Source organism: Heteronotia binoei, chromosome 21 (assembly GCF_032191835.1).
Source record: "Heteronotia binoei isolate CCM8104 ecotype False Entrance Well chromosome 21, APGP_CSIRO_Hbin_v1, whole genome shotgun sequence".
Lineage (NCBI taxonomy): Eukaryota > Metazoa > Chordata > Lepidosauria > Squamata > Gekkonidae > Heteronotia > Heteronotia binoei.
In genome coordinates this window covers 194,661,408-194,679,632 of record NC_083243.1, presented here as the reverse complement: position 1 = coordinate 194,679,632, position 18,225 = coordinate 194,661,408, and the positions used below count along the sequence as shown (strand labels likewise).

The 18,225-nt window shown below is 40.8% G+C and overlaps 1 protein-coding gene across 1 annotated transcript in view; it reads right to left on the bottom strand.

Annotated features, from left to right (window-relative positions):
- SCTR (secretin receptor) overlaps positions 1–18,225 on the bottom strand; it is a 103,615-nt gene that overhangs the window by 57,697 nt on the left and 27,693 nt on the right. Inside the window, exons 3-4 of the mRNA XM_060261815.1 lie at positions 14,461–14,571; positions 8,413–8,531 (exon numbers count right to left, since the gene is read on the bottom strand). Coding sequence (XP_060117798.1) covers positions 8,413–8,531; positions 14,461–14,571 — 230 coding nt within the window. The remainder of the gene's footprint in view (positions 1–8,412; positions 8,532–14,460; positions 14,572–18,225) is intronic.

Sequence of the window (18,225 nt, the reverse complement as noted above, 5' to 3'; positions counted from 1 at the left end):
GTCTCCATGAGCTCCTTCATTTGTAGTATTCAATCCACCATCTCCTTTCCAAGCAATATCCACCATTCAATCCCAACTTTATCAACCAAAATTACAAAAATAAAATTAATCACGCTCAGAGTAACTTTACACATATTAAATTTATATTTGTATATTTGATTGTACTCCACAAGTCTTTGATTGCATTTAAACCTGAGTGGAGAAGTAAAAATTATCTTAGGGTTGTGATCTCCTTTGTCTGGTCAACTGTTGTTTTGTTGCTGTATCCCCTCCAATGGATGCTCTTCAATTACTATGATGGTTTGCTCCCACAGAACAGAAAACAGTTGCCCTGCTACAGACAGTTTTTCAATTTTGTTTGTTCTGATTGGACAAAGCTATGTTTTGTCACTAGGAGCTGCTACTTTTCTTGATTTTCCAGATCTCTGCCATGCCGTCTACCAAGTAACCAACCATAAGAAAGGTGAACCTAGCATTCTAAATGTACTGGAAGGATTTTTGGATGCTTCCACATAGTAATGATTGCATGCATTGCTTTTATCACTACTGTAAATGCAGAGGTATGCACATAGAGGTGGAGCTTCCACATATGGAAGTTTTCTGCAACTTTCCTCCATCTTTTTTCCAGCTTTTCATTGAATCATAGAATTACGGAGTTGAAAGAGACCTCCAGGTCATCTAAGTTCAACCCCTGCACAATGCAGGAACTTCACAAATACCTCCTCCCACACACACACATCCCCAGTAACCCCTGCTCCATGCCCAGAAGATGGCAAAAGCCTCCAGGATCCCTTCCCAAACTGGCCTGGAGAAAAAATACTGACCCCAAAGTGTCAATCAGTATTTCCTTTGGTGTGTAAGAAAGGGCCACAAGAACTAAGCATTAATACAACCTTTCCTGGCCTCCTTCTCATGAACTGCCTAACTCAAAGAATCAGCTTGTCTATATCCTTCTTTGACTGTCATGCCAAAACTGGACACAATACTCTAGGTGAGTATTGTGTTCAGTTTTGGCACGACAGTTGAAGAAGGATATAGAAAAGCTGGAATGTGTTCGAAAGAGGGCAATGAAGATGGTGAGAGGTCTAACCAGAGTCGAGTAAAGCAATACCATCACTTTACATGATCTAGACATTACAGTTATGTTAATACAGCCCAAAATTCCTTTTGCCTTTTTAGCTTCCACATCACATTGCGAATGGTACACTAAGACCCCTAGATCCTTTTCACACATACTACTACCAACACAAATCTCCCCCATCCTATAATGATGCATTGGATTTTTCTTACCTAAATGCAGAACTTTACATTTATCCCCATTAAAATTCATTTTATTTGTTTTTGCCGTTTTCCAGCCTTTCAAGATCATCCTATATCCTGATTCTGGCTTCTACTGTATTTGCAACCCCTCCCAATTTAGTATCATCTGAAAATTTAATAAGCATTCCCTCTATTCTGTCATTCAAATCATTTATAAGGATATTGAACTAAATAGGTCCCAGGACAGATCCATGAGGCACTCCACTTGTCACTCCTCTCCAAGAGGATGAGGAACCATCGACAAGCGCTCTTTGGGTGCGATCTGTCAACCAATTACAGATTTACCTAAAAGTAACAGGATCCAAACCACATTTTACCAACTTGTCAACAAGGACAGTATGTGGAACCTAATCAGAAGTCTCACTGAAATCAAGGTAAACTATGTCTACAGCATTTACTTAATCCAGCAAGGTAATAACTTTCTCAAAAAAAGAGATAAGGTTAGTCTGACATGATGTTCTTGAGAAACCCATGCTGCCTCTTAGTAATTACAGATATCTTTCTGATATGCTCAAGGACTGACTGTTTGATGATTTGTTCTAAAACTTTTCCAGGTATAGAGGTTGTACTGATGGTTGGTAGCTACCTAGATCTTTTTTCCTGTTCTTTAAGGTAGGGACAACATTTGCCCACCTCCAATCTCCCAGCACCTCACCTGTTCTCCAAGAATTCTCAAAAATAATGGTCAGGGGCTCAGAAATTACATCTGCAAGTTCTTTACTACCCTTGGATGCAGTTCATCTGGCAACAAGGACTTAGTTTCATTTAAAGAAACTGTGTTTATATACTACCACCATGTCAGTTCTAGGCTGCAATTCCCTTCTCTCATCATGTGTTCTGTTTTTACCATGTTGAGTACCTTTTCCTTCACAAGAGAAGACTGAGGAAAAGAAGGAATTGAGCAGTTCTTTCCTCTCTTCATCACCTATTACAATTTCATTTCCTGTCCCTGTAAGGGGCCTACCAGGCCCTTGCTCTTTTTATTACTTTGAACATAAGAAAAGAATGCTTTTTCTGTTGTTTTTAGCATCTCTCCCTACCTAAGCTCATACTGAACTTTAGCTTTTCTCTACAAGCACTGATTATTTGTTCATCCTTGGTTATAAGGCCCTCCTTTCATTTCCTAAATGAGTCCTTTTTGCATGAGCAAATATATGAAAAGGACTCATTTAGGAAATGGAGGGAGGGCCTTATAACCAAGGATGAACAAATAACCAGAGTTTGTAGAGAGAAGGTTAGGAAAGCTAAAGTTCAGTATGAGCTTAGGCTAGGGGGAGATATTTAATTAATATATATAATTAAAAATACAACCAATTTATAATCTATAAATAATAATTATCAAGTCAGAAGTGGGCTAAAACATTGAGTGAAGGGTGTGATTGTCTAGATTGTGTCAGACAATGTAACTTTTCATGAAATAGAATGCTTAGCTGAGCTGCTACCATCTTGAACCAATGTTACTAACCCTGAGAAAGGCCTTGCATATCAAAGTAAATGTTGTAGATTGTTGCTAGTGCTTGATGTGAACATTTCTTTCCCTTGATACTAACAAAAGCAAGAACTCCCCTTTGAAGATAGAGTGCCTCCAGGGACAGCCGCTTGGCCATCCCTGGAAGACAAACCATAACAATAAGATAAGGAGAGGGACCGTGTGAACCTTCGCACCTCAGCCCAGCAATGTTTAGAATTGTGACTTGGTATAGCACCCTTTGATGTATTTCCCTTAAAGCATACTCTAGCCTGCTACAGAGTATCAGTCCCAATCTTCTTTCGTTCTGAGACTTATGGATTATCAAATAAAGCCTAACTTTGTATCAACTCAATGTCTGGTTGATTTGAGATCCCATTGTCTGACAGATTGGCTCAACAATGAGATGGTTTGTTCTTTCTCCAAATATGGGAGCCATTTTTCTAGGTAGGAGGCAGGACTGCTTTCTGATTCATTAATATTTTCAGCAATTTTATCAAATATAAAATAGTCCCAGACTTATATATACCATTGATTGATGGTAGGAAGTGTAGTATTCTTCCATTGCAAAGCAATTAGATGTTTGGCTGCCATAAGAAATAATGAGATGAATTGTCTTATTTCACAGGGGACATGATTCTCATGCCAAATGTGCAATAAAGCTATAGATGGAGTCTCTGGAATCAACAGTCCCAAGATCATTTGCATTTGTTTAAACACTGACTGCCAGAATGGCTGGATCACTTTGCACTCCCATCATTGGTGCAAATAAGTGCCTTTAAGATATGAACATCTCCAACACTTGGGAGGAATGTTAGGATTCATCCTATGCAAAAGAAGAGGAGCATGGTACCATCTAGAGAGAATTTTATGAAACATCGTTTGAAGATTTGAAGATTTTGTTGAAGATGTAATTGAAATCCAGACCTTTACCCATTGTGTGCTATCTAATGTTATATTTAAGTCCTTATTCCAGTTGGATTGGTAACTTAAAGGTGTGTCCTGTTTCACACAGCAGCACATTATATATCTTTGAAATTAGGCCCTTGGTATTTATATTTCTAGAAATAATCAATTTTTCATATTCCGTAAGGGTATTGAAATTGGAAGAAGTCTGGAAGGAGGTTGCAAAATGTTGAATCTGTAAATATTATAGCCATGGGATATCATACCCAATCTTTTGTTCCAAGGCAGTTTTCATTAAAAGTTTGCCCTTGAAAAAAATATCACTCAACAGAGTAATGTTTGCTTCTATCCATGAGCAAAATAGAGTTTTGTCAAAACCTAGCGAAATTTTTTTCTGATCAAAAAGAGGAGCAGCAAGTGAGTACCTTGAGGTAAGTGATTTTCTTTCTGAGTCCCATATTTTGAGTGACGCTCCCAAAAATGGATTAAGGTAAACATGCATAGGATGGTCTCTTTTCGAATTCCAATAGACCTCATGAAGTGTTCTAGGAAGACAATACAACTCTTCAATTTGTTTCCAATCCAAGGAACAGGTATCATTTATAGAACGAAGAATATTTGATAATGTCACAGCTTTAAAATAAGATTTTAAATCAGGCACAGAAAATCCACCTTTTGTTGTATGATGTCTAAGAGTTTCAAAGGATATCCTGTGCCGTTTTGAGTTCGAAATAAATTTTAAAATAGCTTGCTGTCACTTTAGAGGGAAGCAATCTGGAATTAAAATAGGGATTGCACAAAATAAATATAAATATTTTGGAAGAATGTTCATCTTAACCATTTGTATTCGTTCAAGTAAGGAGAGATATTTGGAATTCCAGGAATTTAGGAGACTCTCAATTTGTGTAGCTGTAGAAACAAAGTTTAGCTTCAGAAGGTCCATCAGATTTAAAGGGATATGAATTCCCAGATGCTACAAAGAGTTCTTTGTCCATTCAAAAGGGTATAAAGTTTTAATATGCTGAATCAAAGCTTTTGAGATGAAAATTGGATAAGCTGTAGATTTGGATTCATTCACTCTAAGACCCAATACTAAGTTAAATAAGTGCAAGGTATTACTGAGAACTTGGAGAGAGTTCATTGGGTCTTGCAAATAGATTACTGTATCATCAGCAAATAAGTTGACCTTGTATGTAGTACCTTGAATTGGTTATTATTTCAAATAGCAATGGCTAGTGGTTCTAATGCAAGAACAAATAACAAATAATAATGGGGATAAGGGACACCCCTCTTGTGTCAATACTGGATAATTTTGGCTATGCCAATGTGTAAATGCAAGGTATTATTGAGAACTTGGAGAGAGTTCATTGGGTTTTGCAAATAGATTACTGTATCGTCGGCAAATAAGCTGACCTTGTATGTGTTGTTGTTTATTGTAATACCTTGAATTTGGTTCTTCAAATAGCAATGGCTAGTGGCTCTAATGCAAGAACAAATAATAATGGGAATAAGGGACACCCCTCTTCTGTCCCCCAGAAAATTTTAAAAGAATTTGATGATGTTCTGTTGGTTAAGACTTGTGCAGTAGGTTATAGATTGCCTCTAGGACCGACCTAAAACGCAGACCAAAATTCATATGGACAAGAAGTGACTTAAGATAAGGAATCTCTAGGCAATTGAACACTTTCTCCATATCAAGAGAGAGCAGAATGGAAGGTCCAGGATATCAATTTGGCTAAATAAGGCCAGGTTTTTCGCCATTCAGGTGTGACACTGACAGTACCCCCACCTTTCTGCTGGAATTACCCCCAATCCTGATCAGTTTGGGTCCATTATTGCAAATGAAGCTGGTCATATCTTGTCCCTCCCTTCCTTTTCTTGTCTTCACTGAGGAATCTCTCTTCTTCCATCGCTGAACAGGTATCAGTATCACCCATTCATCGAATTCCCTGCTGTCAAGCATCAGTATTTCAAATAAACAAGCAGTTGTTTGATACAAAGACTCGTTTTATTGATAATCTGTTGTTGGCTCAAGGTATGGTACCTTGAGAGTGATACAAAGCTCTACACAGCATAGTGTTTTAAGGACTACTTCAAAGGCAATGATAAAGATAGCTTCAAGTCATAACATACAGATGTGAATTGCTACAGATATTCAAAAGTACTACCAGTTACTATCATGTGGTTATAACTTCCCTGGTTCCTAGACATTCCTGCTTCTCTTGATAAGCGGTATGAATGGGAACTCTTGGGGGAGGTGCCTCCTTTCTTTCTATCATCAAAGTAACTTGAATTCCTACATTTTCTAAACAGAGGTGGGAAAGGAAGAGAAAGGCGAGAAAAAGGGAGGGGGGAATAAGCTTTGAAATGCAACTCTAGGAAGGAAGAGATTTGAGAGCAGAGAGAGAGGAAATGAATTCCAATAATTGTATTGATCTAATACACAGAAATAGCATGCTTGACACCTGCTAATGCAAACATCCCTAGCAATTTTCCTTCCAATTTTTCCTAGGTCTGTATGTGTGATGGGTATTTGTGTTTTCTTGTGTACTTGAGTGTTTCCTAATAAAAATCTATTTTTAGTTTATAAATCTCATTATTTACAAGGGGCTCCTACAGAGGACTAGCTCCTGTATACACAGGTTATTGCTCCCAAATAGGTTGGCCATCTTTGTCCATCTAATTAAAATTCCCCCATACCTCTCTTGAGGACAATTTGGCTAACATGGGATTCTACCCAGCATAATGTTAAGTTTGTCAAAAATTTGCTTTCCTGAAGTCCAACCTTTCCCTTCCCCAAGACTGTAAATTCCAAAATTACATGGTCAATATTACCCATGGTGCCCACTACTTTTACTTCATCAACCAGTTCTTCTCTGTTGGTGAGAATACATTCCAAGATAGCAGATTCTCTTGTTTCCCTTTCCACTTTCTGGAAAATTAAGTTGTCAGCAAGACAAGTCAGAAATTTATTTGACCTTTTGTTTTTAGCAGAGTTGGACTTCCAACAGATATCCGGGTAACTGAAATCTCCCATGACTATCATGTCCCGTCTCTTAGAGAACTTTGTAATCTGTTCTAGGAGTTTTTCATCCAAGTTCTCTGCCTGGCTTGGTGGTCTACAGCAGCCCTCCACCATAATATCACTATTATTTCTTACTCCTTTTATTTTTATCCAGAGACTCTCAAATGAACTTCCACGCTCAGGTTCATGTATTTCCTCACAAGGATATACCTCCTTTACATATAATACAACCCCTCCATCCTTCCTTACTTGTCTATATATTTTAAATAAATTGTATCTCTCAGTCCTAATATTCCAATTGTGAGTGTCATCCCACCATGTTTCAGTAATACAAGAACTCGTGGGCATTCGATGAAATTGCTGAGCAGAAAGGTTAAAACGGATAAAAGGAAGTACTTCTTCACCCAAAGGGTGATTAACATGTGGAATTCACTGCCACAGGAGGTGGTGGCGGCCACAAGTATAGCCACCTTCAAGAAGGGTTTAGATAAATATATGGAGCACAGGTCCATCAGTGGCTATTAGCCACAGTGTATGTGTGTATATAAAATTTTTTGCCACTGTGTGACACAGAGTGTTGGACTTGATGGGCCGTTGGCCTGATCCAACATGGCTTCTCTTATGTTCTTATGTTCTTATTTTAGCTTGATTAACCAATGGATAAGGCAGGTGCCCTGAAAACAAATGCCTCCTAATTCAGCAGCTGTGTGTTCATTCAAACCACCTACACCATAAGCTTTTGCCATATGTGTGGTTGTTCTTCCATGTTTAGTTTCTTGGGTTTGAGAGCGGCAATAGTGTTTGCATACAGCATTACAAAGCCCTGGGGTTGACAATTCTCAGTTGGGGGCAGGTGATCATCAAGTTTGGAGCCCTTCCCTCATCTTCAGAGCTTTCAGAAAGTGGGGGGAAATGGCTGTGAGGTACAGCCATGGGAATTACCCCTCCCAAACAGTGGGAATTACCCCTCCCAAACAGGCAAGAAGTAGGAAATAAACATGACATGTCAACGTAACAGGAAGTTTTGTAGGCACATCATTGAGGTCTGGGGTGACACTCTGTGTTTTGGGCAAAACTCCATAGTAGAATTAGCTTCAAACCACAGAGGTCTGCCCCAAAACCAGAGTGTCTCCCCCCCCACATGTCAACAAAATGCCTATGTCATTTCCTGGTGATGCGAGCATATCATGTTCATTTCCTGCTTCTCCCTCCTTGCTCCTGGAAAGGTAAGTACCACTCCCCACCTGCTAATCTGATCGAACTGGCAATCCTACAAAGCCATTCTTGTTAAAAGTTTTGAAATCAGCAGTACCTATTGACAGAGCATAATATTATCCAATCAATCCGATTGTCTTCACCTTGGTTTACTTATTTATAATTTTTTAAAAAACCTTGTGTTTTAGCAAGTAGGGCTCTCTAGCAAATTGCAGAAATAAAAAACAAACAAAACACTGACATCACTGAACAAACATGAGCAAAAAAATAGGAAAATGCTTAACAAAGCATCACATATTCTAACCAGTGAATGTATGGGTGAATTTACGAGCACCAAATTACACTCTCTGATGAAACCCATAAAGAAATTAATCCCATAATCCAGGGCCCATAATTGAAAAAGTGTTAATTGTGGTGACCACCAACCTGGCTGAAGGAGGGACCACTAAATTCTTGTTTGTACTTTATTTGTACTCACCCGTGGTCTTTGTGCAATTAAAGTAGCATTCACTTCTTTCAGATCATAGTCGCACGCAATGTGTGTTCTAGGGAATCTCTTCGACCAGCCTTCCCTGGTGCAGTTACGATACAAATACCCTGGATGTCAATGACAGTAACAAAATAAATCATATGATTATGCAATGCACTGTACATTGGTCTCACCTCAAAATCAATTCAGAAAATACAGTTGATGCAGAATGCCACAGTTCAGCTGTTTCCAGAAGCTAGATGGATAGATAAATATCTAATATCTATTTACGACAAAAGCCAGCATCCTAAACAAAAAGAATATCTATACATATCCATAAGAACTATCTGTAAAAACATGCTAAAAGTATTATGACATTATTAAAATTGAGAAATATACAGAAATGGCCATTAAGACAAACATATTCTGGCATTTTAAGCTGCTAATCATTTTCTTGTCCTAAAGGCGAACCAACCAAATTTAGCTGTTTTAAGAGTAACTGCAGGATATTTGCCCTGCAGGAGTTCTTTAAGTTGGTATATTTTTGACTGCTTGTAGGAGGAGTAATCATAGAAGGCAAGAGGGTTTCCCTATGGTTACTATACACTTTGCATTCATAAAACACATGAACTAATGACTCTATGCCATCATTACAGCAAGGGCAGAATCACTCCACTGGCTGCCTATCAGTGTAATATATTTTTTTTATTTATTTATAACCCACCCTTCCCTCAACGGAAAAAGAGGAGTCAAGGGGCTCACATTTGGATCTGAGCCTTACTAGACTCCGGGTGTAGCAGAGACTTGATTAGCTCAACACTAATCACAGGGCTGGGGCTGGAACTAGCAGAACTCCAAGAGTCCATAAGATTTGAACAGATGGATGGGACATCCATGAGAGTGGACCCCTGCTCCTTTGAGACTGAATCGATACCAATGGAGATGGGGAATCACTGGGAGAAGAGGGCTTTTGTACTAACATCCACAGCAAGATTCCCAGTAGTGTTAGGAGTCCATTGACTTACGGACCATAACCCCTACATACAAGGAGGAAGAGGTGAATGAACTGCCCCCCCCCCAACCAGGTCACAGACTGTGCCATTGAACTGATTCTGAGAGAGACGCTCCCCAGGAGAAAGATATACTCTATGAGTCAGGCCAAGCAGGTTGAGCAGCGGAAATTTATTGACAAGAACTTAGCAAGAGGCTTTATATGTCCTGCCAGCTTCCCACGTGCAGCCCCACAGATGGGGGGCTCAGACTGTGTATGGATTATCAAAGAATAAACACCGTATCAATGTCTATTGCTTACTCGCATCCCTTTGATCAGAGCAGAGCTTTCCAAATTTTTCGTGTTGGTGACACACTTTTTAGACATACATCATTTGGTGACACGGTAATTCAGTTGTACTAGCAAACTCAATTTAGACTAACTTGTTATAAGAGATACGGACACACATTGTAACAACAAAATATATGAGGACACAACATAACTCATGAAACCTTTTCATTTATTTTCATTTTATCATATTTATATCCTGCCCTCCCCTGACTAATATATGATTTGTCAGATAATAACATATATTGTTGAATAACACCAATAACTTCTTATCATTTAAATAGGATGTATGAGGTTGATGGGATGAACACAGCTTCTGAGTATTTGTTGCAATATTAGACAAGGATGCTCACATTTCGTCATCAAGCATTTTTAAGCTTCCATGTTTCAGCGTTTTTAAGTTTGGCATCGTTGAAAAGGAAACTTCACAAATGTATGTAGTAGAAAACTGCAGAAGACTTTTTAATGCTTCTAAAGTTATATTTGGATGTATTTTTAAAATGTGAATCCAAAAGTTGTCTAAGTTTCCCTCTTCATACATCATTAACAGCTTTCGATCATTTAATTCTTCTTCAGTAAGTGAAAAGTTCCTAATTGCAGTTGAAAGAAATAGATTTCTGATCCAATCATAGTCTTGGATTTTGACATTTGGGAAGTAATGTTGAATTTTCTCTCCAAGCAATGTTAAATAGTCAACAGTTAGTGAGCTGATATCACATTTTTGTTCGTACTCATGAGTTTTGGGAAACATTTCAAAATTTCCTTTTCACTTTCCTTTTCCAAATTGCTATTTTGTCTCTCCTAGCACAAATTTTAAATACCGTATTTTTTGGACCATAAGACGCACTTTTCACCCCCCCAAAAGTGGGGGGGAAGTGTGTGCGTCTTATGGTCCGAAGGTACGTACCTTCGGGGGGCGAGGGGGCGATCTGCTGCCTCTTCCTCCGATCCGGCGCTTCCCCGGCGCCTGCTTGCCTGGCTCCATCTTCTTCAGGCAAGCGTGGGATTGCTCCACGTGGCCCCAGCGCTTCGCAAGCGCGGGCCGCAGAGGCGACAGCGTGCTTCCTACTTCCCTGTGTTCCTGCCTTCAGCTGTGACGTTTAAAGCAAGCGCTGGGATCGGAGGGGGGGAGGGAGCGATCCCAGCGCTTGCTTTAAACGTCACAGCTGAAGGCAGGAACACAGGGAAGTAGGAAGCACGCTGCCCTCTCCACAGCCGGCGCTCGCAAAGCGCTGCGTTTGCGGAGGGGGCGGGTGCTTCCTACTTGCCTGTGTTCCTGCCTTCAGCTGTGATGTTTAAAGCAAGCGCTGGGATCGGAGGGGGGAGGGAGCGATCCCAGCGCTTGCTTTAAACGTCACAGCTGAAGGCAGGAACACAGGGAAGTAGGAAGCACACTGCCCTCTCCACAGCCGGCGCTCGCAAAGCGCTGCGTTTGCGGAGGGGGCGGGTGCTTCCTACTTCCCTGTGTTCCTGCCTTCAGCTGTGATGTTTAAAGCAAGCGCTGGGATCGGAGGAGGGAGGGAACGATCCCAGTGCTTGCTTTAAACATCACAGCTGAAGGCAGGAACACAGGGAAGTAGGAAGCACGCTGCCCTCTCCACAGCCGGCGCTCGCAAAGCGCTGCGTTTGTGGAGGGGGCGGGTGCTTCCTACTTCCCTGTGTTCCTGCCTTCAGCTGTGGTGTTTAAAGCAAGCGCTGGGATCGGAGGGGGGAGGGAACGATCCCAGCGCTTGCTTTAAACATCACAGCTGAAGGCAGGAACACAGGGAAGTAGGAAGCACGCTGCCCTCTCCACAGCCGGCGCTCGCAAAGCGCTGCGTTTGTGGAGGGGGCGGGTGCTTCCTACTTCCCTTTGTTCCTGCCTTCAGCTGTGGTGTTTAAAGCAAGCGCTGGGATCGGAGGGGGGAGGGAGTGATTCCAGCGCTTGCTTTAAACATCACAGATGAAGGCAGGAACACAGGGAAGTAGGAAGCACGCTACCCGCTCCGCGGCCGGTGCTTGCGAAGCGCTGGGGCCATGTGGAGCGATCCCACGCTTGCCTGAAGAAGATGGAGCCAGGCAAGCAGGCATCGGGGAAGCGCCGGATCGGAGGAAAAAGCATCGGATCGCCCCCCAGGAGGAAGGTGCGTCTTATCCTCCGGTGCGTCTAATCGTCCGAAAAATACGGTACTGCTAAGATATTTTCTCCTTTTCCTTGCATACTGGTGTTTATTTTATTCAAATGTTCAAATATGTTAGCAAGATATACCAGTTTTGCACACCAACGTTTGTTTTGAAGTAAACTGCAGAATTCATGTTGCTGATTTTCCACAAAAAAATGCAAGCATCATTTCCCTCAATTCGTATACCTGACAAAGCACTCAACCTCTTGAGAGCCAGCAAACTTATCTGTGTATTAGAAGCTTTTTAAACTTTGCCTCCATTTTTTCACAAATATGAGCAAATAATCTTGACTGAAGAAGTCTACTTTTAATGTAATTGACCATCTGAACCACAGTCCAAAACTTTAAAAAATTAATTTTCAATGGTTTGTGCGACTAGTGCTTCATGTTGTAAAAAACAATGAGTATTTTCATTCTTTTTCTTTGCTAAAGCTATAAAAGCTGTTGTTGAACCAGCCATTGAGGGTGTGCCATCTGTGCACATTCCTTCACAATTTAGCCACTGCAAATTATTTTCCTTTATGAAGCAATCTAAAGTTTTAAATATATCTTCACTTCTGGTTCCCATTGGAAGTTCTAGACAACACAAGAATTGCTCAGTAATTCTATCAGTATAAATGAAACATATAAAAACCAATAATTGTGCTAGCCCACTGACATCTGTTGCTTCATCCACTCGCAATGTAAACATATTATCTTGAAAAATATCCTTCATTTGCTACTTAATATCATCAGACATGTCTTGAATACGTCTTTCAATCACGTTATCTGTCAGAAGATTTTATTAACTTCTATCTCAAATTTGGGCCCAAACATGAAGGTTCTTTTTACCATATGTGGTGGACTTGTGGAAAAGCGAAAAAGTTTTGGCAGATGATACAACAAGAAATTTCTAAAATTTTGGGATACGATTTTAAGAAAGTTGCAGAGACTTTTCTGCTTGGATTACAAATGGGAAAATTTCCAAAAGAAGATAGGACTTTAATTTGGTATTTGCTCTCAGCTGCTAGGACATTGTATGTGCAGCTGTGGAAGCAAGAAAAAATACCAGAGAAATGGGACTGGATCGTGAAAGTTTTATCGTGGAGTGAGATGGACAAATTAACAAGAACTTTAAGAGACTATGATTTGGATGTGTTTAAAAAGGAGTGGAAGAAATTTAGAGGATATATAGAGCAAGAGTGGAATGTAAAAAGACATTGGACAACTTTTTAATATGAATGTGAGAAAAGAAAGACATTGAACTTTGATTGGTTAAGGGTACCTTTATAATTGAATTTAAGTATATAACCTCAGCGGGAGTCTAGTTACGAAGGGAGGGGGGATTGAAAATATCATATGGGTTAGAGATAGCAAGGATATAATTTGATATTGTAACCATATGTTATCAATAAATTGTTTTAAAAGAGACTACACCCCTAGTATGGTGACCGGCTGAAGCCCAGCAGAACTGCTCAGGGGTAGGAGGCTTAACACATTACTAGACTGCATGCACCCAGATCGGGTCCCAAACCTACTGGTCTGGGCACTCAGAGGGTTCAACACAGGGGAGCTGGTGTTTGCTAAAAACTTTGGCGGGGGGAGGGGAGCCAGCATGGATGCTGGCCCGAGTCTCTGGGGGTGATGATGTATGAAGTCACCTCAGAAGGGGGATTCACAATGAGGCAACACATAGACCAGAGGCACCAGAGGGCAGAGCGGTGAGCCCAGATGACCTGCCAGCCAACAGTCTGGAGGCAGAGACAGAAGAAACGGCCACCCCAACTGCCGCAGCTCAACAAGCACCCAAGCCTCAGGGGGAACTGGAACAACCAGCCAGAACCGAGATTCAGGGAGACCCCAAACCACTGGCTGAGACGCCAACACCACTGGCCCCCCCAGCTTGCAGCACCCAAGGCCGCAACCGCTCCACCAGCAGCCCCAGCGCTCAGACGGTCAACACGGGAGCACCGCAAGCCAGCATACCTACAGGATTATGTGCAATAGGGCTTGCGAACTTAGGGGGGAAGGATGTTATATATGTGCCTTAAAATATGTGATTCCTGCCGGCTCATTTGAGCCAGGAAAGCAGAGCTTGGGGACTGGAGAACAATGGACAGTGGGATCCAATACCTGCTGCCCTACACCAATCACAGACCCCTACCTGTTTGAATGAACCAATGGCAAGCTTGCTCGGGAACTTAGAGTTGTATATAGGTTTGGCCTGTAGGCCCTTAGTCAGTCTTGTTGGGATCAGCCATTGCTATGCTGCCTCTAATAAAGAGCTATTATCACTGTTGCCTCGTCTCCTCAATGCTTTAAACCCACTGTATTATAGGCTGACTAATTTAAAATAATTACTAGCAAGGTTTACATAATGCAGTATTTGTCTGCAAACAGTTTCTTGATTTCTGTTAGATTCTGCTCATGGAATTGTCCTTGAGAAGTTAAATATGACACAACTTAACAAAATAAACATTTTTCATACAATACATCAGAATGTTCCTTTAGTCCTTCATACTGAACAAGTAAACTCTGGCCTGTGTCTTTTTAAAGTAAATTCGTTTTTAGCTTTACCTTTCTTCCCAGTTACGATCTCGAAAACTTTGGGGCAAGGAGCTCTAATAGTTTGCCCAAATGAAGAGGACAGCCAACAGGTTATATTATCCCACATTCCATGGCATCCACCTATAATTCAAGAATAGAAACACAATTGTTTAAATTCTAGACCCTGGGAGAAAATGCATCCAGTGGCTATGGTAAAAGAAAAAGTTTAAGATAACCATGGTTGGATACAAGCTCTTATGAACTGAGTGAGTTTGTAGGGCAGACTTCTCACCCTTCCATCCCTCCAGTAGCACCCTGAATCCCATGAAAAGTTATTTCTGAGGGCCAGGAAACTTTCCAAAACAATCTACCATGTGGTTCGGAAGACAGAAACTGGTCAAAATCAACCCACCCGCTACCTCACACAATCCCCAGGTGGGGGCAGGGGATCTCCCGGTTTGGAGGCTCTCCCCCCACTTCAGGGTCATCAGAAAGTGTAGGGAGGGGAGGGAAATGTTTGCTAGGCACTCCGTTATTCCCTATGGAGACCAATTCCCATAAGGTATAATGGAGAATTGATCTGTGGGTATCTGGGGCTCTGGGGGGAGCTGTTTTTTGAGATAGAGGCATCAAATTTTCAGCATAGCATCTGGTGCCTCGCCACAAAAATACTCTCCAAGTTTCAACTTCTTGAAACCAATACACTTCTTGTACAAATAAAGTTTTATTTTGTTTATTGTTAACCTGGAGTCAAATGCTATTTAAACACTAGGGTCTCATATTCAGGACCAAAGGAGCCTTAGAGTTTAGCATAATACCATGGGAAAGGTTAATTGATAGGATTGGAATTAAATTCCTGGTGGCAGTGTTACATACCTTGAGTGAGAGAAAGAAACAAGAAATTTAAAGACACATCATATCTAATCTCACAAATTGAAAGAGAAGTCATGACAGGCACCAATCTCAAATAACATCCCACAACATATGTTAAAAGAAATTCACCCTACAGGCACTGAACAAGCCCCTCTGAAGGTGTAACCTAGTGTATGACATCACATATTGAAAGGATTGCCACAAGCTAAATGGGTGGGTATTAAGGATTCACAGGAGGGGTGTGTGTGTCTGAAAGTGAAAGTGGGAATTTCTGCTTTCATTTTTGCTTTCCTGGGAAATCTCTTATTTCCCTATAATGATTCCACTGCACCATCCCACTTCAGCCCCTCCTGCTGGCTCCATGGTTGATAAACTGGTTAAACTTCTTACATCACTAAGGTATGAGTTTGACTGGGAGAGTCACCTTGGATGTCCACTTGCATTTGAGATAATCAGGCTCCCCCAGGCTCTCCCGATTCCCTCAGTCATACCCAGTAGTATATAGGGGGAGAATTCCCAGGCAAGACAATACATATTCCCTTGGTCCTTTCTCCCAAGGCCACTCACCAAGCAGAATTATATGGAGGACAGAACTTCAGCAATGTGGTGCCAATTCAAAAAAGAACATTCCACAGGTCTCGGGTGCTTAGAGACTTAGGCACATTGCCTGGTTCAAACCCCAGGTGACACAGTTATAAAGCTACAGTCAAAACAATCAGTAATCCTAATATAACTATCTAACATTTCCCTACTCTAACCATACAACCCCTGTTAGCATTCTCCTTCCCTCTCATCTCTTTCCTCCTGAGAGATGGGAAGCCACTTGGCTCCTCAAGTCAAGCCTTAACAAAAATGGCTTCTCCACAACTGCCACCAGGGTTTCCGTGAACCGTGGATCATCAACCACAAATTCATTTAAATAGTCTTTGTACTGACTAATAAGGTGCAAATACAATTTGTATTGTTATTTTATAGTATCATGAGTGGTCCATGGTCAAAGTCCAGATGTGGAACACTAAAGACTGTAAGTAACAATTCCATGTATACATATACAATAGTGCTATGCAACAGTGTACAATTACACCTCAGTTCAAGACTGTAAACTGTGGGAGTCTGTTCCCTTGAAAAGTTTAGCAGCAATACTCAGATTTGCAATCCCAGTTAGTCTCTAAGTCATGCGAGTCAACTCCCATAAACAGTTCAACAACGATTCTCAGACGCACATCAACAGATCTCAACTACGAGTCCTCCTGTCTGCAGCTGTAGAAGGGAGATTTAAAAAAACTCCCATGAAGGAGAGAACTTGTCCATGTGGCATTGAGGAGGTAGAATCTGTAGAACATTTACTGTTTTGTTGTTGTTTCTATCAGGATGTTAAATCTAAAGTAATTTCCCTTCTGCTTAATAATTACTTAGGTTGCTCTGATGCCGTTATTGTAAGGAAGCCTTTGATGGGTGCGAACCCGCAGGTTCTGTAAAATCTGTACCATGTTGCATTCTGGACCACTGCCTACCAGCTGTGCATGGCTTTGCTCCCTGTGCTGGATTCATTAAGAGCACACAAAAGCTTGCGTTCTGAATAAAAATGGGTTGGTCTTAAAGGTGAAACTTGACTCCTGCTTTGTTCCACAGGTCATTATTAGCTGTGCTATATTTTTCTCAGCAGCTTGTAGAATCCAGCATGAAATTTTATGTATCGATTCTAAATTTTAGTGATATCTAATCAGTGTAGATCTTAAGGTCGTACGGATCTTAAAGATTATAAATTTTAAATCTTAGAGATATTTTTCTTATATTTAGACCAATTTTATACTTGAATGTTTTACTAAATAGTTCTTGCTTTTGATATGTACTGATCATTGGCTGAATAAATTGATTGATTTACAGATCTCAATTAAGGTTTCTAAGTCATGGGAGTTTCTTCCATGAAAGGTTCAGCAATGCAGCTCAAATGCACAATGGCAATATATGCTTACTGATACTTGCTCACAAAGGCAGGAGATATTTCGGCAGTTGGCAATACGGCAATGTAGTTCTGTTTTCTTATGTCAAGCAGTTGCCAAATGTATCAAAGCAGATCAAAACAGGACATGCCTGCTGGTTAAATAGCTGTTTTGTGTATCAAACTTCATCAACTGTCTTGTATATCTTTCTGTTTGATCTTAAATGGAACCCAGTGAGAATAAACACCCTGCAAAACACCCTGCAATAACCTTAGCATTTCCCATCTCAGAGGGACCACAGGCTGAGTCTGCATAAGAAGAACTTTATTTTCATTGGGTTCCATTTAGGATAAGGCAGAAAGATATACAAGACAGCTGTTTAACCAGGAGGTATGTCCTGCTTTGATCTGCTTCCCATACATTTGGCAACTATATCCTCAACTGAAGCTGAATTTCTATCCACAGCAGAAGTGTGCAGAAAACTGAAATAGAGGAACTGGATAGAGGAACCCAAACCAGTACAACTCTCTGAACCAAGGGTGCTTACAACTTGCACAGACAGAGAAGATAAACTCAAGAACTAATCACATGGATGTGAAGCATCACATAGTAAGAAACATGCAAGAAGAAGGGCTTGTTGAGTTGGAATACTGTTCTACAAATGAAATGATTGCAGACTCACTCACTAAGCCACTTCCTTGAGAAAAGTTTGAAAGTCCAGGGCTTTTTTTGTAGGAAACTCCTTTGCATATTAGGCCACACACCCTTGATGTAGCCAATCCTCCTGGAGCTTACAGTAGACCCAGTACTAAGAGCCCTGTAAGCTCTTGGAGAATTGGCTACATCAGGGCTGTGTGACCTAATGTGCAAAGGTATTCCTGCTACAAAAAAAAAGTCTATGCAAGAAGATGAATTTTGTGTAATTTGTGCCAGCTAGACCTTGAGAAAGGATGTTGGAAAAGGCAATGTCTGATGTACA